This window comes from Thalassophryne amazonica, unplaced genomic scaffold, assembly GCF_902500255.1.
Source record: "Thalassophryne amazonica unplaced genomic scaffold, fThaAma1.1, whole genome shotgun sequence".
Lineage (NCBI taxonomy): Eukaryota > Metazoa > Chordata > Actinopteri > Batrachoidiformes > Batrachoididae > Thalassophryne > Thalassophryne amazonica.
In genome coordinates, this window is record NW_022986265.1 from 226,461 (window position 1) to 247,366 (window position 20,906).

At 41.6% G+C, this 20,906-nt stretch overlaps 1 protein-coding gene across 1 annotated transcript in view; it reads right to left on the minus strand.

Annotated features, from left to right (window-relative positions):
* The window catches only part of chtopa (chromatin target of PRMT1a), a 97,088-nt gene that overhangs the window by 25,748 nt on the left and 50,434 nt on the right, over nt 1-20,906 (minus strand). Inside the window, exons 4-5 of the mRNA XM_034165432.1 lie at nt 16,321-16,483; nt 3,811-3,939 (exon numbers count right to left, since the gene is read on the minus strand). Coding sequence (XP_034021323.1) covers nt 3,811-3,939; nt 16,321-16,483 — 292 coding nt within the window. The remainder of the gene's footprint in view (nt 1-3,810; nt 3,940-16,320; nt 16,484-20,906) is intronic.

Below are 20,906 nucleotides of genomic sequence, written 5' to 3' on the forward strand. Positions count from 1 at the left end.
TGTGTTTTATAGTTTATTTATTCTTGTTATTCCTCTCCTGCCACAAACACACCACAGCAACCCCAACTATAGCCACCAAGACCTGATAAACATTGGATTTCAGACAAAAATGGAAATTACTACTGCCTTTTCCCTGACCCACAACATTCCACTGGAGATAGTAAGGCCGCCTGGCACCCTGTGGTTTGTTATCGGGCCTAGTAGGAGTCGGAGAGGAAGCAGAAATGCGGATGATGGATGGGCCTGCTAGCCCAGCTACGGAACCAACCACACAAACCTCCATTACCATTTATCTTCCACACTAACGCCAGATCTCTTGCAAACAAGAAAAATGAGCTGCAGTCACAGATTGCCTACAACCGACTCATTTGTGAGTGTTGTCTGCTGATTGTTAGAGTCGTGGCTGTACCTCCATATCCCCGACACCACAGTGAAGCTAGCAGGCTGCACCATTCATCACTACGACCAGGCCGAAGTTTTGAGTATGAGCATGGGAGGCGGACTCTGTGTTGACGTGTTTGAAGACTGGTGCTCGGACAGGTGAGTAAAAGACAACCACTGCTCACCGGACCTAGAGGCCATGTCTGTGCAGTGGCGACCCTTAAACCTTCCACGGGAGCTAACGGCAGCCATTATGACTGCTGTTTACATACCCCCTGATGCTAACATTAGCACGGCATTCGGCCCGGTTCAGATCATGGTGTCTAAACAATAGAGGGCTCATCCGGATGCCTGAAGATCACTGCTGGGGACTTTAATAAAGCATGCCACAAGACTGTTCTCCCCAAATTCCACCAGCACATCAACTGTGCAACATCCGGTAGATGGCAGTGTGAATACCAATTGCCACACATTTGCTATGAGTGCTGAATTACTTAAACAGAATTTTAAATTTTTAAAATGCTTTTTTTTTTTTTTTTTTTTACAATGGAAAAAAATGACATTTACAAATACAGATTTATTTATAAAACCAACACACGTTACACTAATGTGTGTGTTTATTTTTACATAAATATACAGTGAGGAAAATAAGTATTTGAACACCCTGTGATTTTGCAAGTTCTCCCACTTAGAAATCATGGAGGGGTCTGAAATTTTCATCTTAGGTGCATGTCCACTGTGAGAGACATAATCTAAAAAAAATCCGGAAATCACAATGTATGATTTTTTAATAATTTATTTGTATGTTACTGCTGCAAATACGTATTTGAACACCTGTGAATATCAATGTTAATATTTAGTACAGTCGCCTTTGTTTGCATTTACAGAGGTCAAACGTTTCCTGTAGTTTTTCACACACTGCAGCAGGGATTTTGGTCCACTCCTCCACACAGATCTTCTCTAGATCTTTCAGGTTTGGAGTTTCAGCTCCCTCCAAAGATTTTCTATTGAGTTCAGGTCTGCAGACTGGCCAGGCCACTCCACTCCTTGAAATGCTTCTTACGGAGCCCCTCCTCAGTTGCCCTGGCTGTGTGTTTGGGGTCAGTGTCATGCTGAAGACCCAGCCATAACCCATCTTCAATGCTCTTACTGAGGGAAGGAGGTTGTTTGCCAAAATCTCACAATACATGACCCCATCCATCCTCCCTTTAATACGGTGCAGTCGTCCTGTCCCCTTTGCAGAAGAGCACCCCCAGACTATGATGTTTCCACCCCCATGCTTCACGGTTGGGATGGTTTTCTTGGGGTTGTTCTCATCCTCTGAACATGGTAGGTAAGTGGAGTTGATTCCAAAAAGCTCTATTCTGGTCTCATCTGACCACATGACCTTCTCCCATGCCTCCTCTGGATCATCCAGATGGTCACTGGTGAACTTCAAACGGGCCTGGACATGTGCTGGCTTGAGCAGGGGGACCTTGCTGCCCTGCAGGATTTTAAACCATGACAGCATCATGTAATCTTTGTGACTGTGGTCCCAGCTCTCTTCAGGTCACTGACCAGGTCCTCCTGTGTAGTTCTGAGCTTTCTCAGAATCATCCTTACCCCACAAAGTGAGATCTTGCATGGAATCCCAGACCGAGGGAGATTGACAGTCATCTTGTGTTTCTTCCACTTTCTAATAAATAATCATAACAGTTGTTGTCTTCTACCAAGCTGCTTGCCTGTTGTCCTGTAGTCCATCCCAGCCTTGTGCAGGTCTACAGTTTTGTCCCTGGTGTCCTTAGACAGCTCTTTGGTCTTGGCTATGGTGGACAGGTTGGAGTGTGATTGATCGAGTGTGTGAACAGGTGTCTTTTATACAGGTAACAAGTTCAAACAGGTGCAATTAATACAGGTAAAGAGTGCAGAATAAGAGGGCTTCTTAAAGACAAATTAACAGGTCTGTGACAGACAGAATTCTTGCTTGTTGGTAGGTGTCCAAATACCTATTTGCAACAGTAACATACAAATAAACTATATATATATATATATATATAAAAAAAATACATTGTGATTACCGGATTTTTTCTTTTAGATTATGTCTCTCACAGTGGACATGCACCAAAGATGAAAATTTCAGACCCCTCCATGATTTCTAAGTGGGACAACTTGCAAAACCGCAGGGTGTTCGCAGGGTGTGTGTGTGTGTGTGTGTATATATATATATATATATATATATATATATATATATATAAATAAACAAACCGACCAAGCACTGATGACAGGAAGCTCATTTTCCCATAATGCCTTTTGGCATGTGTGTCTGTAAACGCTCAAACCTTCAAAATTAGTGCTTTACTTTAAAACTAAAACATATAGCTGATATTTTTACTTTTTAAAACAACAGAGGTGAAGTTAATTTCGATAAGTTGTCCGGAATTAGTTTATTAGTTTAACCATAAGTCAAAACTGCCTTGCAGTGCATGTCTCCTGTGACACGTCTGCAAGACTGTATGGCTGTGAAAATAAATGATCTCTTTTTTCCCCTCGTTCTCTTTGGTCACCAGGTCTCTTTTGCCTTAGATAGAAGTGCTGGCTCGTTGTTGTTTGTGACTGCCTTTGAATTTACTCAGAAGTATCAGTAGCTGCCAGTGTACTGGAGTCGATACCAAAAGTTATCGATCTAGCTTTTAGCTGTAACTTCTGCTAAATTTTTTAGGGGTTTATTAGTTTAGCTTTATAAAAGTTAACTTTTCAGTTAGCAGATTAATGGTTATCAAAGCTAACTTTTTGGTTATTGTGCTGTGGAATCCGGACCCAGGTAACCCAGGTGACCCAGGTAAAGTCTGGGTCACAATGTGAATCGCATAGCTTTTATTCTGAGTCCTCAACCCTTGGCAGATGTCAGAAATCTCCAGTTGCTCTTGTTCATTTTTTTTTTTTTTTTTTTTTTGCTTTTCATTGCTCATGTTACTGCCTCAGCACTAAAATCTGCATTCTGACTCAGTCTAGCAGATACAACTGGGAGAGGAACCAGTGTCATACAAGAACCAGGTTTTGGTGCCAAACCCGCTGTCAATGCACACAGTGAAGGTGAGGTGGGGCTGCAACAAATAGCTGATTACTAAATTAACTGCCAACTATTTTGTTAATCTATTGATCATTTTGAGTCCAAATTCTCAGATTTCAGCTACTTAAATGTTTTTCTCCATTCTTGAACTGAATGGCTTTGGGTTGTGGACAAAACAAGATGTTTGAGAATGTAATCTTGGATTTTAGTTTACACTGAAAACATTTTTCTCCATTTTCTGAAATTTCATGTATTAAATCAACTAACTAATTTATCCAGAAATGAATCAGTTTCCTCAATACTGAAAATAATCATTAGTTGCAGCTCTACAATTCAGTGAAACAGGAAATCTCTTCAGTCCAACTGTAAACCATGCTAACCTCTGGTTCCACCTCGTGACATAGGTCCACCTCGGCCCGCAGCTCCTCGGTTTCGCCCTCCTCTGCGCATTGCAAAGCGGCCCGCAGAGCTCCGGCCTCGCATGGGGCCACCTGAAGACATTCGTTTACCTGTAACACAAAACAGTTCATCACTGCACACCCAGAACACAACATACAAACTCATGACTCTGTCAGGATGAAATTAAATTTACATAGTCCACCTACATCCCCAAATCAGATGAAAGTGGGACAGTATGTGAAATACTGCTCTCACAGTGCTGCAGCAGACTGACAATCACTGTCATCTGCGCATTTTAAAATGTTTTTAAAAATGCTGACACATACTGGTATAAAGAATAAAGGTGAGAGCACACCCCCTTGTGGTGAGCCAGTAGAAGAACACACCTTATTTGATAAAAACCCGTTCACTCCGACTTTGTGTCCTGTTTGTTAAAAAGTCTGAAATCCAGCCCACAAGATTACCGCTTAGTTTAAAATGTTCTAAAAGCCTTTGGGTTAAAATACAATGTTGATCTGTGTTAAAAGCTGAGGAGACGTCAGTAAGTAAAAGCCGAGCAGGACACCCGCTTCCCTCCAGATGTCTGCCTGCATAATGCTTTTTAGCATTTCAGACTGTACCGATTTCTCAAAGAATTTCATCAGGATTGATGTTCAAGGCTTAAAATCATTCAAGGTTGTGGAATTACTGGATTTAGGAACTGGGACCACAACAGCATCTGTCCACACTTTGGGAACATGTTGTGTTTCCATGGACTGGTTAAATAAAACTGGGCTCAGCTCTTTTGCACGAGATTTGAATAAGTGGCCACAGATATTGTCTGGACCATGACTGTTGTGCACTTTTGTGCTAAGGAAGGCTTTTTCAATATCCTGTTGGTTAAAGAAAAAATGCCGGGGGTCACAGAGTTTAAGACCAAGTTCCTGATTTTCCTTGCTAAAATCAGATGTGCTAAAAGGATTATAAAAACAATTAAAAGCATTAGCCAGTTCAGTGTCTGAGTTGAAACTATTTAAAGTGACATCTGTGCTATTTTTCATATTCTGGAGGCCCACAGTGGCCTTCATGCTGGACCAAGCTGACCCCAAGGTTATTAGTAGCCGTCTTATGAGCTCTGTTTTGCTTAAAGAATATCTATTTTAAGGTCCTTGGTGGCTAAAAAGGTCTGATGTTCCTCCCTTTTTAAAAGCACACCTTTTGCCTTTATGCAAAACTTCACTGATTTAGTGGCCCGTGGTCTCTTGTTGGGGTAAATTTTAACTCTCTTAAGCCGCGTTCACACCGGGTGCGATCAGACGCTACAAATTCACGTGGGTCGCCAGGCGACGAACGCGCCTCCTTCGCCCGGTGTGTCGCTCTGCTTGGGTGGACTTTCGCTGCGAAAATTCGCCCCGGTGCGTCATCAAATAGGAGGAGCTTCCATTCCACTCGCCGGCTCCGGTTGTCAGTCAAGCTAACATGACGGACCTGATCACACGGAGCGAGTTGTTGTGAAAAGCTCCCAATACAGAGAATATCATTATTTGCTGCAGGAGCTGTGTCTGGGTAACGGCCGCTTTCAGTTGTCCTTCCACCTCTGCGGGACCCAGTTTGAGGATCAACTGTCCCGTTCGCGCGCGCACATGTAAACAATTAAAAACACTCCACTGCTTACTGCAGCTCGCGCTTCCCCCAAAAAACTGTCATAATTGTGTTTAGAAACCAGTCACCATTTGTTTATTATACATCTGTGTAGTTAATTAATAAAATATTCTCTACAGACAATTCGCTCGCGCGCGCACGTAAAAAGAAAAAAAAAAAGGAAAAACCTCCGCTCCCGCTGCTGCAAGTAGGGCTGCTGTTCGCTCCAAAAACTCTGTCATAATTGTGTTTAGAAACCAGTCACCATTTGCTTTATGCAGGTGTGTAGTTAAGTAAAATAATCTCCAGGACAATTCGCGCACGCGCACGTAAAATAAAAATAAAAAGAAACTCCGCTCCCCGCTGCTGTGGTGCTGCTGTTCGCTCCAAAAACTCTGTCATGATTGTGAAATAAAGGACAAAAGAGACATAAGTCCTGCTCACAGGCTGCTACCAGAGACAGGACATGTTCACATCTTCAGTCAAACTCCAGACATCTCCACGTCACTACATATTCAGTCCCTGATTGGTCATCGCGGTGCGACGAGACGAAGAAGTTAAGATTTTTGAACTTGGGGAGGAGGGCAGCGCGACGTGAGGCGACGCAATATCGCGCCACAAACGCGCAAAATGCTCAAAATCGCTTCACTCACCTCCATCGCGTCGTGCTGCGCGGTTTGGCGCCAAAACACATCCTTACATAGGGATTACATGGCAACCTGTGGCTGCAGTCGCTCGCGTCGCGCCCGGTGTGAACGCGGCATTACAGGGAAAAATCATGTATCAGAGCATATGACATCAGTGAACAGCAGTGCTTTGTAACTGCTGCTCCCAGTCGTCATCGGGCCCCTAACCCATAACAACATTACTTTAAACAGGTGATGTCAACAGCTGAAACATTTCTGTCCATAACAATAAAACCAAAACCTCAAAGTACAGCAAAGAATTACTAAACATCCAGAGAGAGAAATGATAGAAGTAGGCACCCAGGTAACTGTCCAGTCCTGTGATCATAATGTCCACAAATCAGGCAAATGGTTAGGAATGAACCAGTGCCCGTCACTGACACCGAGTCTCAACGCCATACTTACGATCAAAGAACTTAAGGGAAGTCCTTCTGTTATGATTTGCTACAAAAGCAGCAACCATGAAAAGCTGAGTTTTTGATGAACAAAGATGAGCAGAGGATCTTCAGTTTGTCAAGAAACCCGTGAGAAAATTACTGAAATGTTTAAATACTCATAATGCAATGCTAACATCAACTCAGCTGTATCAGCATAAAAATAGGAAACAGAATGTGAGCTTTTGACCTCTTAAAATAGGTCAAGGTTAGCCATCTTTGAACTTGTTCAAGGTTTGTGTCCCAAGAATGTTCCATGTGAATTTGAAGACCCTGGCAGTAACAGGACTGGACTTATGCTGAACACAGACAGACGGGAGGATGGACGGATACAACGCCTTTGCAAAACAGTTGAATGCAAAAGTTTGGGCACCCCAATAATGTTCATGATTTTCCTTTATGAATCATTGGTTGTCTGGATCAGACATTTCAGTTAAATATATCATAATTAAGACAAACACACTGATATTTGAGAAGTGAAATTAAGTTTATAGTATTTACAGAAAGTGTGCAATAATTATTTAAGTAAAATTAGGCAATGCATAAATTTGGGCACCCTTGTCATTTTATTGATTTGAATCCATTTAGCACTAATTACTGGAACATAAAATTTGTTTGATAAGCTCACTAACCCTTGACCTCCTTACACAGGTGAATCCAATTATGAGAAAGTGTATTTAAGGTGGCCATTTGCAAATGTTTCCCCTCTTTGCATCTCTTCTAATGAGTGGCAACATGGGAGCCTCCAAACAACTCTCAAATGATCGGAAAACAAAGATTGTTCAACATCATGGATTAGGGGAAGGATACAAAAAGCTATCTCAGAGATATCAGCTGTCAGTTTCCACTGTGAGGAACATGGTGAGGAAATGGAAGGCCACAGGCACAGTACTAGTTAAGCCCCGAAGTGGCAGGCCAAGAAAAATCTCATAAGCTGAAGTGAAGGATGGTGAGCATGGGTCTAAAGGTAGCCTAGAAGTGTTTGAAAGTGTCTTAAACACACCTGCCCAGAAAGGCATTCGTTTAGAACAGCTCCAAAATAGATGAACATGTTGTTTTACATATATATACACACGAGGTCTGTCAATAAAGTATAGGTCCTTTTTATTTTTTTCAAAAACTATATGGATTTCATTCATATGTTTTTACGTCAGACATGCTTGAACCCTGGTGCGCATGCGTGAGTTTTTCCACGCCTGTCGGTGACGTCATTCGCCAGTGAGCACTCCTTGTGGGAGGAGTCGTCCAGCCCCTCGTCGGAATTCCTTTGTCTGAGAAGTTGCTGAGAGACTGGCGCTTTGATCAAAATTTTTTCAAAACCTGTGAGGCACATCGAAGTGGACACGGTTTGAAAAATTCAGCTGGTTTTCGGTGAAAATTTTAACGGCTGATGAGAGATTTTGAGGTGATACTGTCGCTTTAAGGACTTCCCACGGAGCGGGACGTCGCGCAGCGCTCCCAGGCGCCGTCGTCAGCCTGTTTCAAGGTGAAAACCTCCACATTTCAGGCTCTATTGATCCAGGACGTCGTGAGAGAACAGAGAAGTTTCAGAAGAAGTCGGTTTCAGCATTTTATCCGGATATTCCACGATTAAAGGAGATTTTTTTAATGAAAGACGTGCGGACGGATTTCAGCGTCGGCTCGCAGCCGCCGCGACGCTCCGCCAAAGGAAAAACACCTCTGTTGGAAGCCTTAAGGACAAGTTGGAACATGCCCAGCTGTTAAACAATTTCTCAGATACTCACTCCACTGAAAGCCATCAAAAGCCGCCTGGATTTTACAAATGGTTATCAACACGGAGGTGTTTTTCCTGTGCCGCCGCACCGTGGCGGCTGCATCCCAACGCGCAGACCCGTCCGCACGTCTTTCATCAAAAAAAATCTCCTTTAACAGTGGAATATCCGGATAAAATGCTGAAACCGACTTCTTCTGAAACTTCTCTGTTCTCTCACGACGTCCTGGATCAATAGAGCCTGAAATGTGGAGGTTTTCAGCTTGAAACAGGCTGACGACGGCGCCTGAGAGCGCTGCGCGACGTCCCACTCCATGGGAAGTCCTTAAAGCGACAGTATCACCTCAAAATCTCTCATCAGCCGTCAAAATTTTCACCAAAAACCAGCTTAATTTTTCGAACCGTGTCCACTTCGATGTGCCTCACAGGTTTAGAAAAAATTTTGATCAAACAAAGCGCCAGTCTCTCAGCAACTTCTCAGACAAAGGAATTCCGACGAGGGGCTGGACGACTCCTCCCACACCTTGTGTGTGTATATATACACACACAAGGTCTGTCAATAAAGTATAGGTCCTTTTTATTTTTTCAAAAACTATATGGATTTCATTCATATGTTTTTACGTCAGACATGCATGAACCCTCGTGCGCATGCGTGAGTTTTTCCACGCCTGTCGGTGACGTCATTCGCCTGTGAGCACTCCTTGTGGGAGGAGTCGTCCAGCCCCTCGTCGGAATTCCTTTGTCTGAGAAGTTGCTGAGAGATTGGCGCTTTGATCAAAATTTTTTCTAAACCTGTGAGACACATCGAAGTGGACATGGTTCGAAAAATTAAGCTGGTTTTCAGTGAAAATTTTAACGGCTGATGAGAGATTTTGAGGTGATACTGTCGCTTTAAGGACTTCCCACAGTGCGAGACGTCGTGCAGCGCTCTCAGGCGGCGTCATCAGCCTGTTTCAAGCTGAAAACCTCCACATTTCAGGCTCTATTGATCCAGGACGTCGTGAGAGAACAGAGAAGTTTCAGAAGAAGTTGGTTTCAGCATTTTATCCGGTTATTCCACTGTTAAAGGAGATTTTTTTTAATGAAAGACGTGCGGATATATTTTTCAGACTGTGAAAAGGGTCTTTTCCACTATGAAGAGGGTCAAGACACCCCCCCCCCCCAAAAAAAAAACAGATTTCTACTGATCGAGATGAGACAGAGGGGGCTGGGGGCTGCGATTTTAGGCCTTTTCAAACCTGTTTGGAAAGCTCTCAGGAACACCCAATCTTAAAGATTTTAAACAATCATTACCATCTTTGAGGTCAAGCAGTTTGTGTTTTACAACACTTTTGCGAGCAATGGACTCCTATCACTACAGTCTTGGTGCTGCTGGATCTTAGTGCTGCATTTGATACTGTGGATCATCATATTTTACTCAATAGGCTGGAGAATCACTTTGGGATTACTGGAACTGCTCTTGCATGATTGACGTCATACCTGTCCAGTCATTCTTACTGTGTATTGTGTAATGGCACCTCCTCTGATCGTAGGGACATGAGTTTGGGGTTCCGCAGGGATCCGTTTTAGGCCCCCTGCTTTTTTCCCCTTTATGTAGCACCCCTTGGGAATATACTGCGGCGCTTTGGGATTCCCTTTCATTGCTATGCTGATGACACTCAATTGTACATGCCAATAACTGCTGGTAATCTCATTCACATAAAATCTTTGGAAGATTGCCTTGCATCAGTAAGAAGTTGGATGTCTAGTAACTTCCTACTTTTAAATTCTGATAAGACTGAAGTTATGGTTCTTGGTCCAGTGAGGTATCGGCATCAATTTGATCAGCTAGCACTTAGCTTAGGTCCATGTGTTATACATCATACGGATAAAGTGAGGAACCTTGGAGTAATTTTTCATCCTACGTTGTCCTTTGATATCCACATTAGAGACATTATGAGGACTGCTTTCTTCCATTTGCGAAATATAGTGAAGATTCATCTCATCCTGTCTTTGGCTGATGCTGAGATTTTGATTCATGCATTTGTCTCTTCTAGGTTGGACTATTGTAATGCTCTATTTTCTGGTTTACCGCAGTCCAGGATTAGGGGTCTTCAACTGGTTCAAAATTCTGCTGCCAGACTTTTGACACAAAGCAGAAAGTTTGACCACATTATGCCCGTTTTGGTATCTCTTCACTGGCTTCCTGTTCCTGCAAGATCGGATTTTAAAGTACTGTTATTAGTTTATAAGATTGTTCATGGACTTGCACCTCCCTATCTAGCTGACCTGGTAAGCCCCTATGTACCAGCTCGGGCCCTGCATTCTCAAGGTGCAGGACTTCTGTGTGTTCCCAGGGTGAATAAAAAGTCTGCCGGTCACAGAGCTTTCTCCTACCATGCCCCAGCTCTGTGGAACGATGTCCCAGCACACATTCGGCAGTCGGACACTGTGGAGATTTTTAAGTCACGTTTAAAGACTCATTTGTTTTCCCTGTTTTATCATTAGTGTTTTTGTTTGTTTTATGTTGTGTGAAGCGCCTTGAAGCGCTATATAAATTAATACATTTGATTTGAATTTGAATGCAGTTTTCTAAAGCAAAAACAAAACCACAAACAAAAATTGGGCATAGGTTCCCCTAACATCTGCAGGTTCTGACTACATAGTACCATCACTGAACACTGTTGCTGCTGGGCTCATATTTTTGGGGCAATTATTTTATCGTTTATTCAACAGACCAGTCCAAGTGAACATCAGTGTGGAAAGAAAAGCAAGGCAGAAAATGAAAAGGGTTGGGTTCGCATCCACTTCAAGTTTCAAATACGAGGTCTGTTAGAAAAGTATCGGACCTTTTTATTTTTTTCAAAAACCTGATGGATTTGAATCACGTGTGCTTGCATGAGCAAACCTTGAACCTTCGTGCACATGCATGAGTTTTTTCACGCCTTTCGGTTGCGTCATTTGCTTGTAAGCAGCCTTTGTGTGAGGATGGGTGGAGTCTCTCGTCGTTTTTTCTTTGCAAGGAAATGGCGGAACGACTGGAGCAGCGCGACTGCATCAAATTTTTGCCACAAACTGGGCGACAGCCAGGTGGAAACCACTGGGATTATTCAGACGGCTTTCGGTGACGATCCTCTGGGCATCACACAGATTAAGGAGCGGTACAACCGGTTTACAGACATCCACACAACGGTGGAGAGTGCGCCGCGCTCCTATCGGCATCAACACGCTGAAACGACAGGATCATTTCCAAAGTGAATGCTGTGGTGATGTGGGACCGTCGTGTGATTATCCGAGAAATTGCGGAAGAGGTGGACATCAGCACTTTTTCGGCACATTCCACTGTGACAGAAGATTTTGCCATGAAAAGAGTTGCAGCAAAATTCATCGGCACGAAGCGGATGGTGCAGCAACAGCGCCTCCGTGATGAAGCCTCACAGGACATGCCCTGACATGTCCAGCTTGTCCACAATTTCTCGGATAGTCACACGACTGAAAAGCCACTGAAAGCCGTCTGAATCTTCCGAATGGCTGACGAGCCGGGCATGTTACAACATGGATCACCTGGTCTCTGAAAACTATTGACACCATTTTTTTTTTTTTTTTTTTTTACAACAAGATCAGGACCGGGGGACCCTGAGTGCCCAGATGGAACTTACCCTGCGGGCTATGTTCTCGACGCCTGGGAGACTTGGCGGGGGGTCGCATGCTTTCTGCCTTTCTCTGTGGAGGACGTCGAGGATTTATTCATATTTCGATTCATAGTAGGAGGGCTGGTACTTATTGGCTTATGTGCTGCCCTGACCTACCGGAAGATTGGCAAGACGGCTGTCGCCAAAACCACAACCTCTCACTTGTCCGTTATGATTAATGAGTTGGGCGAGATGATGCATTCTCAGACTGCGATAACCCTTGAACTCAGATGCAAATTGGATAACATCTCAGAGCAAATGCGCGCCTTGCAGGAGAAAGTGAAGATTTCAGAGGCCGGGGAATTTTTCATAATTGGGATCTGGTTTGTTCATGTGAAGCTGGAAAAGTGTTTTTCACTGCTCAACCAAAAACATGGCAGGCTTATCAGCCTCTCAAGGATAAAATGCCCATTGTTTATCCTCCAGAAGAACTTCTATGGCCTTGGGAATATTGGCTGCCTCCCTATCTTTGTTACTCCATTACACAAGGACAGACAGACTTACACATGGACAAAGACTGAAGCATGCTCCACTTTCCCTTCTACCTCACCTCCAGTCCCCCATCACACACCCCATCCCGGCCACCGCTCACGCCACCCCTTTCCCCTCTGGGGGTTGCGTGGTTTTAGCTGCAGCAAGTCCCCGTTCCCCCCAAGCTAGCTGCGGCGCGACTCCAGTTGCAGCAGCTACCACACACTCAACATTGCCTCAACTGGGAAAACGGACTGTTTCAAGTTTAGTGCACATAAAGAATGTATATGTGTTGTCTTAATTCTGATGTGTGCCATTATTACGATAAACAAGTAATAATTGTGGATTAATTGCTGTTTGTCTGTGGAAATGTGAGTGTGGGTGTAATCTCGTTGTTGTTGCACTTGTAATGACAATGACAATAAATCTCATCCATCCATAACAGGCGCTTGCAAAATGCTAAGAAAAGATTTTTGTTCTCATACAGATCGAGCCACATTAAAACACGTTCAATGATTGGTTATCACATTGAGCTAGACCAATGAAAAATCGTGTTATAAAACAAAGAACAGGGTCTATTTCACAGCTCTTATTAAACAAAGAACCGTGTAATTAATAAAATTAATCTGTGTCTTATTAAATGTCTGTGTAATTAATAAAATTATCTTCACGGACGATTCATTCGCGCGCACGCGAACAAAGAATAAAACAAAAAAATAAAACACCGGCTGCTGCTGTACTTCCTCGCTTTCTCCCCCTCAAACTCTGCCATAATTGTGTTAAATAAAAGACAAAAGGGACATAAGTCCTGCTCACAGGCTGATTGCCAGAGACAGACATCTCCACATCACTAGATATCCACAACGTGTCCTTCCATAGGGATTACATTCGCCCTATTGACGTTTCAAATCCCGCAAAACTTCGAAGAGGTCACCGCGCTGCGAGATCTCAGTAACATTGAGAACTGCATTGAGACGCTCTGATCACGCTGCACTTTAACCGCTGCACACGGACAACACCATTAACATCGTAACATAAAACTATTTTTATATTGTGCCTAAAACTCTCGTGAATATATTCTCTGGGTTTATAGACGTTGTTATTATGTTTATTTTATGTAAATGTGAGAATCACAGTCTGTGTCTCCGTTATTTTCAATGGGAGCTGCTGTGAGCTACAGTCGCATCCTGATCATGTCGTTCTGGGGGAAAGCGAAGTTTGTTCTTTAACATCTTGATTATTGTTCTTTACAACACTGTTTGTCCTCTTTGTTCCAGACTAATATATATGTCTGAAATTCGGGTTGCGTTTATCAAATTCCACGCCGATTAAACGTAGCAGACACAGATTATTTGTTATAATTGTTTTAGCAAGCAGCAGTCTCTTATTAACAAGATGAAAAGCATAAAAAAAAAAAAATACATTTTTATAGTATAATATTCATTTACAATTGTCATGTGGATTCTCTATATGTTGTTTGACTGCAGCGACTCTCTGGCGCGCAAGGGATTATGGGATACGCCAATAGGACGAATGGCAACCTGCCACCTCCGCTGCATTATATCCAGATCCAAAAGCCGGAAAGCTGGCTCAGGCCGGAAAAATACCAGGCCTGTTTACAGAAATACCGTTTTTCAAAATTGTACCAGTGGTTGCAATTTGACATTTGGCGACCTGTGCCTTTTTTCCAAAAAAGTGAAAAATCGAAATTGTGATTTCTCAAAAACCGTTGGTCCAAGAAAGACGAAATTTGAAATTCTGGCTTTTCTGGGCACAAATTACCTCTATACCAAATTTCATATAAATTGGAGGGGGGTGAGGTTTAACTCATTGGGTGAACTGAGCTGGACTGACCCTTGTCAACTTTATTAATCCCTTGGAAAGACTCCCTCAGGGAAACTGAAGTTCCAGCAGCATTGTATAGCAGCACACAGGGTAAGAAGCACACAGAGTATCAAAAGTGAAAGTAAAAAACAATTTGCAAAGATAAATATAAAAACCTAAATATAAACACTAGAAATAGCATTGATTCCATGGAGATCACAGCATCGCATTGTCCACAAAGTCAAAGTCAGTAAAAGCATCCGAGTCACTTGCACCGCCAACCCTACCAACCACCCAGTCCACGCAAGAAGTGAGTAGTGTTAATTTAGTCGCCCATTTTTCAATTCAGTTTTAGTCTTGTGTCAAAGTTCATTCTTAGTCTTAGTCACAGTTAGTCATTCACATATCATTTTTGCTAGTCGTGTTTTAGTCAACTAAAAGTCTCAACATTTTAGTGGAGTTCATTCCAGTTGACTTGTGTTCCACAGTTGAAATATTGATTAAATGTCTGGAATAACAAACTTCTTGAATAAATTGAATCAATGAATCTTCAATGCAGCTTTGCTAAAAGGGTCTTGTTTGTTGATTCAATACACATTTACAAATGATGCACTTGCTCTGATGTTTTATATTTATTAGAAACAACAAAATAAAATAAAAACATGTTAAATAATATGACTAGGGATAATATTCAGAGGGATATAAATGTAAAATGTTACTTTGGCCCCAGCCTCCCCTACAGTACTCGCACCTGGAACGTGGCTGCACTCAGTCTATGACACTGGGATAAGTTCTCTCCAACTGAACGGAGGACGTCTGATTTTGGAGAAAAACAGCTTTGGTCGGTTGTAGTATGCTGTCTGTTTTACAACATTTGGAAAGAGTGTCAAAGTGATTTAAAATGGTGATTCGCTTTGAAGTTATTGATTCACACATGGAGCGGATGATATTATCATTATTATTATTTTCATGAGGGACACACCAGTCCACGGCAGAGATCCACGTCGTTGACTGCCCCACAAAAGAGGCACGTTAATGACGAACAAATAAAAACTGTCCGTGTGAAGGCGTGGACGATTCTCGCAGAATTGCACAGCGAGAGGACACGTAATGTAGCTGACAGTACAGGAGAAAAACTGCTGCACAAACACACGACAGCTAGACTGGAAGCTGCGTTTCTTCTTGTGTAGTAGATGAAAACGAGGAGGGAGTTTTTGTTCATTTTGTATTTCTTGCAAAACATTTTTGTCTCGTTTTTATTCATCATCAATAACACACATTTACACAGTTTTAGCCAGTGTTCTTAGAACCTTGGTGCCGTCTCATCATCGTCTGTCTTAGACATCAGAAAAAGGGTTGTTGACGAACATATTTCGTCTCGTTTCGTCTGATGAAATTAACACTAGAACGGAACAATGTACGAGCCAGAACACACCCCTGACCACGTCACCAGCAGTACCTTCTAAAGGTGTACTTATTGTTTACCACACCCTTATAAAAAGAAGAAGATAAAAGGTCCCAACTGTCACATTTGAGGCTCTGGAAAAAATTCAAATTGAACTTGTTCTTTGTGATCAAGTAACTTTTTTTTTTTTTTTTTAAAGTGGGTTTTCTTTCTTGAAAGTTTCAGTTCAAGTTGCACGTGAAAACAATAACCCAGCAGGTAAAATGAAGCCCCACAGATCAACCCTGGGTCAAAGTTGGATGAGTGTCAGGCATGCTGAGAACTGATGTTGAATCAAGATACAGGTCAGTAACCTCGACACGTTTCCATGTACCAATGAGGTATTCTGGTGTTACGACAGTGGGCGACGTTGCCGTGCACACTGGGAAGTTGTCTCAGGATATAGTGGTAAGTGGCAGAGGTGGGAGTAAGTCACCATCAAGTCACGAATCAGCAAGTCCCAAGCCAGGTCTCAAGTCATATTGACCACCAAGCTGACTTGACACTTGACTTGGGACTTGCAGATTGATGACTTGAGAATGACTTGACAGTGACTTACTAAACACCTCTGGTAAGTTGTGAGACGCTGTGTGAGTTTTGGATGCCCACCTCGAAGCGACAGCGCTCCCCGCATCACTCCTCGCCCTCGTCCCCTGAAGCCTCCTCTGCTCATTCCTCGCATCCCTCCTCGTCCTCCTCCACGCATCAGCGGCCCGACGGGACGTCCCAGCCTGGCCTGGATGTTGCTCTTCCCCAAACGCTGCTTCAGGCTCTGGCGTGTTGTCCATGCATGCAGAGATGACAATTTAACAAAGCAGCATCATGGGTTTGTTGATACATGTGAACAGGCAAATGGACTGTCAGATTTCAAAGTGTCTAGCAATACGTGACCATACTGCAAAAATGGAATGCTCCCCACACAGAAAGCTTGCAAAATCTCATTCTGTCTGGCAAAATCTTGTATGATGTCATTTGCTCTCTGTGGCAAATAACTCAATGCAACTGCCACACACACAACCCAGCTAGGAACAGAGCTCTGCAACGCAAATGAGCCAAAGAAATGTGAAACTCAATAACGACGCACTCCGTAAGTACTTTTACTGCCGTCTTTCTACAAAACAAACCAGAAACGAGGGCTGGCACTTTTATTTGATGCCGCTCACGGTATGTGTGATTCTCTCAGCCTGCTATGCTTAAATAGGGTGGTCCAAAAAAAAACTTCAACTGTTCAAAAAAACTTCAAGTCTCACCCTCTAAATTTGTTGTACCTAACATAAAAACACATCATGTACAATTTCATAAAACTCTAATAATTTTTACTGGTAGCACACAGCCCTTAAAGATTTTGCTGGCAATAACTGTCATACAGTATGGTCATTTCCAGATATTTCCAAATTATTTCTGTCAGTTTAATATTGATATGTCAGGACAGAAATTATGGCAATACATTGGAAAATCAAATCTTTTCATATCCCATAAAATAGTTAACACTAAAACATGAATTGTGAGATGCAGTTCTTCTCGTACATGTATCATGCTCTTACAATACCTACATACTGGGGTAGCGAAGATTTTGTAACAATCAAACATTGCATTTTCATTTTATTGATGAAATACTCTTTCATTATTGATAAATTTAAATAAGTCTATGCTTCATATATTTCCACATATATTTTGATCTAGCTCCAAACAATAATATTTTTTATGCCTTGCAGTACTTAATATTCAAAAATGTATGAATCAGCACAAGAACCAATTATATAGCTGTGTAACATAAGAGAACATCCTTAACATGATAATGATATTTAAGTTGCTTGCATCATGACCAAGACTTGCTGCCGTTTCAGTCAGAATATAGGTGGCACTTTTGTCTGTTGTTTTGGTCCTATCCAATGCTGCTGCAAGTCCTGGTGTTACAACAGCTTTAATTTTACTGGCTTTTTGTGGCACTGGCATAACAAATTCTTCATCTGGACTTTCTGTGTTCTCTTCACTCTGGCTGGAGACAGTGTCAGGTAGTGAAACATTAGATGGTCCAGGCTCCTCCAGTTTCTCTTTGTATTTTGCTTCTGCAGCTTTCCTTTTTTCTGCTCTTTGTTCTTTGGCAGTTTGTATTTTATCTATGCCTGTCATGCATCCCCTTCTACCTTTCTCTCGCTGAGCAAGTAGGAACTGTCTGTCATCTTCAATCTATCATTGTTAGGACATCCTGATGTGCCATGTCAAACAAGTCCTCCAAAGATTCACAAAACACTGTTTCATCTTTCTTCTGCTTGTCTGTATTGCGATTCTTGGTCTTTTTCAATGTTTTCCATTTTCCGAACACCTTTTTTAACTTTGTGATCAGATGCTGCTTTGCCCTCAGTGGGATTCTAGCTCTCTCCCAAAAAGGAATTGCTATGTCTATAGAGGTCACAGCAGCATCATGGACAGTTTTCTTCAAATCAGTGTGTTTGAAGAAAAATACCTTGAGTATTTGCCCATTTGAGGGCAATTTGTTTCCCTTTATTTCAGTCGGTGGAAACAATAAGGTATACAAATGTTCTACTTCTAGTAGCCGACATGTTTTACTGAAGTTTCCAGTTAATGGTTAAGCATGTTAAGTCAGCAAGTGTCTCTTTTTACATTTATCTCATGTTAGATTCACCATCACCAAAGATCTGAAAGAAAAGAAGCTGTGAACTGAAGCAAAATTTTCAGCTTGTAGCCTAAAATAACATTTTTGAAAGTATGTTGTTTGTGAGAAATATTTAAACCCAGGTATAGTTTTAAATTGAACATAAAATTATACTTTAGTTACACTCAGGTGGTTAACTTCTATCCTCTTTATAAGTGATGTGATTAGATACTGGATAATGGATAACCTATTGCACGGGCACTCGGGCAGCGATAATTGATATATTTACAACCTTCAGCTATAATGTGCTACCTCTAAATATTAATGTATGACAAAAATATTTGGCAGGCTTTCTTTGTTCCCAAAGCATCATAAAATGAAGGGGTGAAAGTAATGAATTTCCAACTTTTATTTTTTTGAACCACCCTAATGCTAAAGCTAACTTGCCAATGCTGACCGAGCATGAATTAAAAATCAAATATGCCCTTAAACTATTTTCACCACGTTTGTGTGTCATGTTTGGTCATTATTGAAGCTGACATTATAATTAGCTGTTTGTGCAGCCTGGAACATTTAGTTTTTAGGTCATTTCATCATAGTTTTAAGACAAAATTGAACTTTTGGGGAAAAAAAAAATATATATATACATATATATATATATATATATATATATATATATATATATATATATATATATATATATATAAATTTTAGGCGCCCACCAGTGTCGCGCATACCCAACTCACAGGGGGAGGAGGATCCGGGGGGCCTGAAAAAAAATAGTGCCTCCAGTACCCCCACATACATGTACAATTTAAAGATTGAGCGGATTTCTGCACTTCCAAAATATCACAAAAACCCCTAAAAAAAAATAAATATTTGGAGTCAGTCTGGGTCAGGGGTCAGCAACCTTTACTGTCAAATGAGCCATTTTTTTCCTGTCTTCCACAAATACAACCCCAATTCCAATGAAGTTGGGACGTTGTGTAAAATGTAAATAAAAACAGAATACACTGATTTTCAAATCCTCTTCAACCTATATTCAATTGAATACACCACAAAGACAAGATATTATTGTTTTTGTGCAAATATTTGCTCATTTTGAAATGGATGCCTGCAACACGTTTCAAAAAAGCTGGGACAGTGGTATGTTTACCACTGTGGTGGTATATTTACCACTGTGTTACGTCACCTTTCCTTCTAACAACACTCAATAAGCGTTTGGGAACTGAGGACACCAATTGTTGAAGCTTTGTAGGTGGAATTCTTCTGGTTTTAGATGCATTGAAAGCAAGAATAATACAACCCCTGGCAAAAATTCTGGAATTACCGGCCTCGGAGGATGTTCATTCAGTTGTTTAATTTTGTAGAAAAAAATCAGATCACAGACATGACACAAAACTAAAGTCATTTCAAATGGCAACTTTCTGGCTTTAAGAAACACTATAAGAAATCAGGAAAAATAATTGTGGCAGTCAGTAACGGTTACTTTTTTAGACCAAGCAGAGGGAAAAAAATACAGAATCACTCAATTCTGAGGAATAAATGATGGAATCATGAAAAACAAAAGGACGCTCCAACACATCACTAGTATTTTGTTGCACCACCTCTGGCTTTTATAACAGCTTGCAGTCTCTGAGGCATGGACTTAATGAGTGACAAACAGTAACTTTCTCTGATTGCTGTTGCCAGATCAGCTTTGCAGGTTGGAGCCTTGTCATGGCCCATTTTCTTCAACTTCCACCAAAGATTTTCAATTGGATTAAAATTCGGACTATTTGCAGGCCATGACATTGACCCTATGTGTCTTTTTGCAAGGAATGTTTTCACAGTTTTTGCTCTATGGCAAGATGCATTATCATCTTGAAAAATGATTTCATCATCCCCAAACATCCTTTCAATTGATGGGATAAGAAAAGTGTCCAAAATATCAACGTAAACTTGTGCATTTACTGATGTAATGACAGCCATCTCCCCAGTGCCTTTACCTGACATGCAGCCCCATATCATCAATGACTGTGGAAATTTACATGTTCTCTTCAGGCAGTCATCTTTATAAATCTCATTGGAACGGCACCAAACAAAAGTTCCAGCATCATCACCTTGCCCAATGCAGATTCGAGATTCATCAGTGAATATGACTTTCATCCAGTCATCCACAGTCCACGATTGCTTTTCCTTAGCCCATTGTAACCTTGTTTTTTTCTGTTTAGGTGTTAATGATGGCTTTCGTTTAGCTTTTCTGTATGTAAATCCCATTTCCTTTAGGCGGTTTCTTACAGTTCGGTCACAGACGTTGACTCCAGTTTCCTCCCATTCGTTCCTCATTTGTTTTGTTGTACATTTTTCGATTTTTGAGACATATTGCTTTAAGTTTTCTGTCTTGACGCATTGTCTTCCTTGGTCTACCAGTATGTTTGCTTTTAACAACCTTCCCATGTTGTTTGTATTTGGTCCAGAGTTTAGACACAGCTGACTGTGAACAACCAACATCTTTTGCAACACTGCGTGATGATTTACCCTCTTTTAAGAGTTTGATAATCCTCTCCTTTGTTTCAATTGACATCTCTTGTGTTGG